The sequence below is a fragment of the Tyto alba genome, unplaced genomic scaffold (assembly GCF_018691265.1).
Source record: "Tyto alba isolate M040663 unplaced genomic scaffold, T.alba_DEE_v4.0 Super-Scaffold_1, whole genome shotgun sequence".
Taxonomy (NCBI): Eukaryota; Metazoa; Chordata; class Aves; order Strigiformes; family Tytonidae; genus Tyto; species Tyto alba.
The window spans coordinates 36,862,979-36,871,879 of record NW_024881261.1 but is presented as its reverse complement, the minus strand read 5'-3'; the positions used below and the strand labels follow the sequence as shown (position 1 = coordinate 36,871,879).

Sequence of the window (8,901 nt, the reverse complement as noted above, 5' to 3'; positions counted from 1 at the left end):
CTACAGATGCAAGAAGTTCATCAGTCCCTTACACCAACAACTGCAATACAGAACAGAGAGATTTTGCCCATGAAGTCAAAAGAGCAGTGCAGCAGACCTGAGGCAGTGCCCATCAGTAGAATATCAATTATTCTCTTCCAGATAGACATCTCCTGCTCTCTGTTCCACCAAGACACTTAAATCTGGAAAAGATGTGATGGACCAGAAAGGCTGGGGCACACCTGGCCCAGTTTGGATGGACCCTCAGGGCTGTGTGGGCAGCTAAGTCCCATGGCTCAGCAGCCCCGAGGCGGACAAGACCGTGGAGCAAAGCTTGTTTATGGCAAAGGCAAATACTAACACATCGAGACTGAAAAGCCTGCCCTGAAAGTTTCCTGAATTCTGAAATTTTCATGCCTGCAATTTCAGCAGCACCATCTCTCATCAGTTCAAAGCCAGAAACAGTTTCTTAAGATGTTGTCATTGCATGGATTTCTATAACCTTGTACAAAAATATGATGTCTTTTTCCTATTAAACTGTGCTCAAGCGACTCCTCCAACTTCACATAGTTAATTGTGGTGCTTAATTTGGAGAGCAGTGCTCTCTGAAGAGTGAGTAGCAAGGTGTGGGTTTGCTCATTGGCTCGGTCAGGGCTCATGGATCCAATCTGGTTCCACCTCCTTTACCTCCTCTTAGTCCTAACCACAGTCCAAGACATCACTGTCTTTTCCCAGGTCCTTCATCTTCACTTTACAGACTTACCCCATATTTGTCATCCCTGTCCTTCTCTCCTCAGATATGAAAATAAAGGCTGAAATATGTTGTCTTCACAGCCTGAGGCATTATGTGCAGTCATGCAAAACAGCAGAAGCTGAAATATAAACATTATATAAAAGTAATAGAGCATTTAATATTGTCATGGTAAGTCGCACCTCACAATCACCTTCGCCTTTCATGACAGGTTTGTATATAATATCACAGAGCCATACCTTAGCACACAAAAGGTTCCTATAGTGGTTGACAAGACCCAGTTATTTTAAATATTCCCCTTTGCTCTGTGAAAGCAAAACTACCAAGTGTTGCCAGCTTTAAATTCTGCAGTAAATTCAGAGTACAGATTCGTGGCTTGAACTTAAAGAGTACTCAGGGATATGATTTTCCCGATTCTGTTTCAATACAGGAACCAGCAGATATATATCTTCTTTCTCCACTTCATCTTTTTCACCTCCCTGGCTCCTGTGGAGAACAACTACGTTACACAGAGGCCCAAGAAACTTGACTCGCTAATGGGACAACAGAGCACAGGGCTGTATGCCCTTCTGAAAAAGTTCATAATTTTAAATCATTCCAGCAGGTAGTTTCTAGTCTAGATGTTATCTGTCCAGCCCTCTGAACCGGCCAGCCAGCTCCTCCCGAGCCTGCGCTGCTGGGGTGCGCGCAGGGCAGAGGGAGAGCAGTAAGAGGCCTTTACAGACACCCACCACCAAGCCTTTCTTCTGAAGGGATTCAAAACAATCTGGGAGGGACACTCTGCAAGGCACCCATCTCTGGGATCAGGCTAGAGGCTGCAAAGACTCTTGCTCCGAGGAGCTGAAGGACACCTACACGCAGAGTCCGCCATTTCATGTACGTAAGCTGTACCTCTCCCATGCCCAGCCTGTGGGACTGCAAGGCCTTTAAACCTTTTGAGCCCTGCAGCTTTCTAACGTGGATCTTTTTAGACCAAACAGGCCCGTCTTGAGCATCCCATCTTCAATCACGCCCTCACGGCCAGCCAGAGCCTATTTCAGACGCCCAAGTGTCACACACACGCACTGGCAGTGTCTCCCCTTGTGCAGTCCCTGACAGGCACCGACGTTTTCTGACAGTTCAAGGCACATCTCGCTCTTAAATCTGAGTGCGGAAAGCGGAGGACGATTTCTTCAGGTTGCAGGCGAAACTCTCTGCGCCCTGGAGGACTCACACTGCAGATCCCGAGAAGTTTCTCTGCCAGAAACAGCACCAGTTAGGAAAGCAGAGACGCTCTGAGCCCTTGTTAGATACTGGAAGAAACGGCATGCCAAGGCAGACTACATTATTTCCTGTGCTGTATGAGGTAACAGGAACACCATGCTCCATAGTAAATACATGCAATTCTTCATATAAATATAGACACGATCAAATACCATGCAGCAGTAAAGCACCTCCAGGTCAGCAATAAATCCTTCCTCTGCACCATTACTCGTGCTCTAAGCAGCAATGGAGTCCCTGCAGTCAGTAAAGAAAAACATTTGAAGAATCTCATTTTTATGGCACAGGAACGAACAAAAAGCACAGACCGGGGTTCAGAAGTTCAGAAACACTTTATTTTGCCTTCTGCTATTTTCTTAAGAAAACAAAACAAAACAAAGTCTGCTTGTTTTAAAACCCATTCAAAAGGCTTCTGAGAGAACCCCCAGAGGAGTAAGGAGTGGATGACATTACAACAGTGGTATGCAAATGGTCTTTTCCCCAGGAAATATAAGATTTTTGTGTTCATATTGCAGTAATTACAGCTTAACAATTAAGAGGACTATGATCTTATTCACCAAGCCTAAAAGCTTTAAGTAAGACATCTCAGTCATTGCTTGGATAACATTGGAGACATTTCTTCAGACAGTTATAGTTTGTGATTCACTTGGAACAGTTTCCTAGGGGTAAGAAGTAGTCTGGAAATGGAAATCCCACCAGGTCTCCCTTTGGAAAAGAACTGCCGTGTCTTATCGAGTACATCACCTATGGTCCACAGTAGGAAAAGTTGCACTGTTAGAAACACAAACTCACTCCCTATTTGTTATGAGCTGGATCCAATAAACAAAACGACCTATGCCAGCATCTCCAAAATTCACAGACACCCTGAGACCAAGTTTAACTTCCACTTCTCATTCACCCTCTATCCTGCACTGAGCCTAGCCCTGAAATGCTGAAGAGCTCCAAACCCAGGTCCCCAGGCACAGCTCACACCACCCCTACAGCACTGCCAACGGCAGGCATAAGATTTGCAAATCTTCAAGCAATTAAAATGCAATGTGTCCCCTGTGCCCGAAAAGTTTCTCACCTTCTTCTGCCTCCTATTTGGGGTCATAGCTGCACATCAAGGGTGTCAGAGACTATTCAAGCTGTAACGTAAAATGGGTTATTGGAGAAGCACAACCTTAGTGTATGCAAAAGGGGCTTTCATATACAACTCCAGCGCTGGCTGTGCAAACCAGAGTTGTAGGAGCACCTGACGCTGCGATTCTGCAAACGTTAACCCCGTGCGCACAGGGAGCTGACGGACTCTGACAGGCAGCAGACTTCTGCGGGGACACAGCGACTGTAACGTACCCGTCACTGTGTATCTGGCAAGGCCTAATATAATCACACCGGCTTCGGTGCAGCGGGCTGAGGTGTTCCTGCTCTGCAGATCCCCCTGCATGAGGCAGGGCATGAGATGCACCCGGACAAGCTACGTGCCCCCTAAGATTTGGGCGTTGTCAGCTCTGTGCCTCTGCTGAACTACATTAGGAAACAGGAGGCATGGGGACCTGGGTGAAATCCACCCTGTTTGAATCTGACCCCGAATGCCCGGGAATAAAAACACACACACAAAACGCAGGCACCACTGGGATTAGGTTGCAGCTCTCCCTACACAATAGCTCTTCCCAAAGCACTAAGCCACCGGCCAACAGCACCTCTTCCAGAAAGAACCACTAAACACCAGTTAACGCACATCAAAAAAGTTTAATATTTTCACAAGTATCACGTAACACTAGTATCGGAGCTACTAGTGTGCAAAGTAAAAAGACTCTCTACCTTTGCAAAACCAGTTAGGCATGCAATTTTTCAGGTAGACACACACTTAAAGCTGCAATGACTGTTTGTGACTCACATGTTACTTTACAACATTCACTCACAGTGCACCATAATGCATATTGAAATGTTATCGATAGGTAGGGCAATCCAAATCTTAGGGGAGTGGAACGAGGACAAAGAGGAATAGCCTGCAAATTTCCATCTACAGTCTGCAGGAAAAGGCAGCAGGGAAAATTCATGCAGACATCTCAAATTCATTTTTGGTAGAAGAGTGGGAATTAAGGACTACTGTGTCGTCTCCCTCTTTGCAGAAAGAGGCGTGACTTGCAAATGTTATTCAACATTTGCCTTCCTAACTGCTTCTCAATTTAAAGAATGCAACTGGTATGCAAATATAATAATGGCATCGACTCAACAGAGGACAGGATACACCAAAGTGTATATGATCTTTGTTGTTGCTTTAGTCCTTGGAGTAAGCTGGGTCCGATTTCGGCTCTGTGGTTTGTTTAGTTTACGCACCCGGGTCCCCAAGGCAAGATGAAAATCAAACCCTCGTATTCCTTTCTGATCACTAACTCTAGCTGAGTGTTTGTGTTTTGAGTGGCTGCTTAACAGTATTAAAGATTAAAGCTCTGAGTGGAAGCAAATACCCATTTTAAGGCGAGAGACGGAAGTATACACATCCGAGTGACACTGCCTAGCTGCAGATTCGGTAGAAGGGCAGCTGCAGTGCCCTGATCTAGACTAACAAGAAGAGATAGAAAATATTTTTTGTAAGAACCCTTAAACAGAAGAATACAGCACAGCCCGTGGAGGGACCATAAATCTACCGACTTCCCAGGTCTGGAGATTTGGATTACCCCAATTGCCAACCACTCTGTTTTACTCTTTAGGGATTTCTTGCCAAAACGTGACAGGTTTCACCCAGTAACACAACACTATTCACAGAAGCAATGGGAAATACCAGTGGAACCAGATCTGTGGGACAAGGGCGTTTACTTTTACCATGACAAAACAAGCATCAAAGAAGCAAGTCGTATTGTCAAGTCCCACTATAGAGTTACGTGCGTGCACAGTGCTGACACACCATAATGTTTTCACAATCGCTTTAGACGAAACAACAGCAGGTAGATATGCAGGAGGGAACTGTTGCTTCCCCTTCACTAAAAGCATCAACACCCAGGTCTGGTGGTCAGCGTGCTGGCAGTGCGCTTAACAGGGATGCTGCAAAGAACACATTTGGTACGATGCAACGGTAGCTCTCAACGCACATCACTTGGGGGCAATTTCGTCTCAGACAACAACCGATTTTGGACAGCTGCAGAAATTATAGACTGATTTTTCCATGACCTACAGACGGGAAAGGTACTGACAAGGTGAATAAGAAACATGCAGATTGGGGTCCAGAAACAGGAGATATTATTAACAGCACACATTCTATCCTGTATCCTAATTTTTTATGTCATTAGTTGATGATTTTTTTTTTTTTTTTTTCCCCCGATAAAGCAGTGAGTTCTGGGTTTTTACCAGTTCTGACTAGGCAGTCGCTGCTTTATGAGAAAGTGCTCACAAGACAGAACCGGGGCCAGGATGTGGAGTTCAGTTCTGCTCGGCATCGCGAAGCCTGCATCCCACCGCTGTGATGAGTGCTGCCCCTTTCCCGCTGCCGTCCTCCGACAGCAGGAAGGTCACGTCGCAGTTGGGTGCCAGGTCTTTGACTGTTTGGTGCATGATCCTTGAAAAGCTGCGGAAGGAAACAACGGCAGTGGGTGAGGGAGGTCCCGCAGCACCCGCAGAGTGTAGCACTGCCACGGGCCTTTGCGGTGCTTCCCCTTTCACCGGGGAATGAACTAAAACGCTGGAAACTAGGGTGGGTTTGAAGAGCGGGAGCAGTGGAAGTTAAAGGAAAGAAGCATTTGCACCCCAGCCCTGCCTCTCTGTCTGCGGGGGGGTTAACCCAGATTGCTGGTACCACAGCAAAGGGGAGAGAAGAGACCGCAGACAGCTTTTTCCTTCCCACCCATCTCCCTCCATGCACACCAGAGACGAGCACTAGTCCTCTCCTCCTCCTGTTGCCAGCTCTTTTAGATTCCTGCCCTCTCCTGCCGTGGCTTCGCAGCAGCCCGGCTCCTGCACACACTGAACAGAAACACCCTCCGAAGAGGCACCAGGCATTTCAGCACTGCTCTGTCATCCCCTTTGCATAGCCAAGAGATCCTTCCCTCGCTGTGCGGCTTCCAACTTGTTCGGCAAGCTGCGTCCCCTTCAGTTTGTCACCGCCCCAAGAATCCTTCGCAAGTCCTTCTTGATCCTCTTGTTGCCCTTTAGAAAGCCCTCACCACCCCTGATTAAGACTTCTTTTCCCTGGCTCTTATCCTAGCAAGTAAGAGAGACCAGTTTGGTGAGTCAAGAGAAAGGACGTACAAGCAACACGCTGCAGACTGCAGGCAAATAAATGCTGAGGAGGCGAATACTCACTGTGGATGTAGTTTGTACAGAGTCCCATCCACACCAACCGTTATCTCCAGGTGCTCTAATCCTCTGTTCTCCCTAATTTTATCTACAACCGCAGCCATCCCAGCGCCGCACAACTGGGCTGCTCGCCTCGACACCGCTCCGCACACCGTCTTGACAATGATACTGTCGTCGCAGGTGCTGTTGAGCCCCAGCTGCTGGAGGATGGCTCGCACCTGCAGCAGGGCTAACCTGTCACTGCAGAAGCAGAAGAGCACAGCGGTAAATTAAAGGTTTCCCCCACTCAAGCCACTGCCACAAACCCCCGCCGCGTTGGTGGCTGCCCTCACGCACCCCACGCCAGGCAGCGAGCAGCCTTTCCTGCCAGAAATGCAAGAGACCTTGGGGAATGCAAATTTGTTCGCCCCAGCACCGTGCTGCAGTGCAGGAGAGGGGCACGGGCAGCAAGGGAGGCTCTGAGTCCAGCTCTGTGTTGCCTTCCCTTCTCTTACCAAAGGGCATTTCAGGAAAATATTTTTAATGACCAGCTTGGGGTTCTTCCCACCATAAAGACTCAACAGGCTTTGAGACTGCTTTAAAATACAGAGTCTGAGCAATAAAGAAACAAAAATATCCAGTAAAGAAATGCTCATTCAGCTAGTGTTCATTCAGTTTAACAATTATAGCTAGACACAGACAAGGGGCACAGGAAAATGGCTTCATTTCCAAGCAAGCAAATAACATGATACAGGAAGGGAACCCTTGACAGCCCTTCCCATGATTTAGCAGTGAGCACTGCTAGAAATTCAGATGATGTTGTAAAGAGTCCTTCTGTGCATGTGCAGGCTCTTACTGAAACCAAAATCATCGCTGGAGAACCAAGCAATGCTCTCCAGCTGTCCCTTCCTTCCAGCCGCGCCACCAGACAAGCGTTGCCAACGCTGTTTCACCCTAAACAGCCTCCCGTGGGGTGCTCTTACCTCTCAATCTGAGAAAGGAACTTGGTTTCAAAGATATGCCTGGTCTTCAGCGTCTCCGAAATCTGACCTCTGAACAGGAACCCCCGCTTGGTGAAGTCGATCAAAATGTTGCGGACTATTTCCCCCAGGTACATCCCACTGATCATCTTCTCGTACCTGCAGTGAAAGACAGCGTCACAGCTCAGAGGGATGCTGCTCACGTCGGCAGAGGCAGCATCGCAGCTGTGTTATCAGCCAGGTGTCCTGCCCACACACACTGGGGACGTGAAATACGCAACCCGATTTACACGGAATGGCCATTTACTAGAAAGATCAAGCAAGAAAATGAAGACTCAGTGGGAAGCCTCGCGAACCCATCTACAAACACTTCATCTGCTCCTCACTACCATGTTAACAACAGCCTGGCTGGGGGAATGATGGCTGGTATTTCTCCCAGATGGAAGAAATGAAAACCTGTCGCCAGGGAGAAGAACGGTGCCAAGATGAGGAAAAAATTTGCCGTGCATCCCCCCATGACAGCCCTGAGCAGGCTGCAGGGAAAAGTTGTCTCTGCCACGCAATATTTGGGAGCCCTCTTGAAGCACGGCTGAGATCATCAACAGGAAAAGCTCAGTGGCTCCATGCAGCAAAATTACAGGAAAACCCAAGGTACAGTCACTGCGAGTGCAGCATTTTTAAGGGAGTCCTGTGCTGCAAAACCCTGTGAAAGACAAAAGATGTGCAAAGGTATGTCCGGCATGTTTGCAGGATCATTGACCTGTAAACTACCAAGCTGGGGGTCCAGGGCTGGTTTATGCTTTTCAGTTAATCCCAGCACCTGGCTTCCAGTAAGGAACCAGTAGTCTAAAAACCCCAGAGAGGAACCAAGCTGTCTTGAACCCCTCTTATCCCTCACTTTATACACAGGACCTGAGTTTCCCGCTTGCAGGCCTGTCCCCAGGCTAGAGAGAGGGAATATCTTCCACCTGCAGACCTCTTCCCGACACACAACAAGGAGAGGTCCATGAACGATGCTCGGCACCAGTACAGGGCAGCCCTGTGCCGAGCAGGGCGGGAGTCTGCTTTGTGCTCCTTCCCCTCCAGCATAATTCTGGTTCCAGTGAAGCATTTTGGGGTTCGTGAGCTGTGCCCTTACTGATGAGAATTGAACACTTTTTCCATTTCTTGACAAGTGCATTCAGCAATGCATCCTTTATTTCACCCCGTGAAGCTCTAAAGCAGGGTTTCTGCCCTGGATTGAGGTGAGCCCAGCGCACCATCCCGCTGGAAGCAGGCCACGCAGTCCATTTAAGACCATGAGCTCTCTCAGGCTTGTACCCAGCAAGCGTCCTCCCTCTCGAGTGCTTAACTCTCCCTGGAATAAATTATTCCCCTGGCAGTCTCCAATCCTGCCTTTGGCTGCTTACTCCATGCCAACTCTGCCGCTGCATCAGCCTCACTCAGCATCTGCCTCTCTGGGTCCGTTTCAGCCCTAACTTCTAAAGGGCTTCTCGAGGGACCTGCCAGATTGTCTGCATCCCCCAGGTTTTCAGGCAGATTTCGTCTAGTCACAAAATCTTTTTAAAAGCTCCTGGCACCAAAGCACTGCTGCAGAGTAATTATGAACTGGGCATGCAGCAGTCTCAGCCCAGTTTTCTCGGTGCTGGGTACACCTCCTTGTCAGCCCTTTCTTGA

The 8,901-nt window shown here is 48.2% G+C and overlaps 1 protein-coding gene across 2 annotated transcripts in view; it reads right to left on the bottom strand.

Annotated features, from left to right (window-relative positions):
- Nucleotides 1–2,303: 2,303 nt before the first annotated feature.
- Nucleotides 2,304–8,901, bottom strand: part of HK1 (hexokinase 1) — a 48,968-nt gene continuing 42,370 nt past the window's right edge. For both annotated transcript variants that reach the window (XM_032994557.2, XM_042786339.1), the window contains 3 exons: nt 7,228–7,383; nt 6,272–6,505; nt 2,304–5,537 (listed from right to left, as the gene is read on the bottom strand). In XM_032994557.2, the coding sequence (XP_032850448.1) occupies nt 5,393–5,537; nt 6,272–6,505; nt 7,228–7,383 (535 nt within the window). In that variant the 3' untranslated portion in view covers nt 2,304–5,392. The remainder of the gene's footprint in view (nt 5,538–6,271; nt 6,506–7,227; nt 7,384–8,901) is intronic.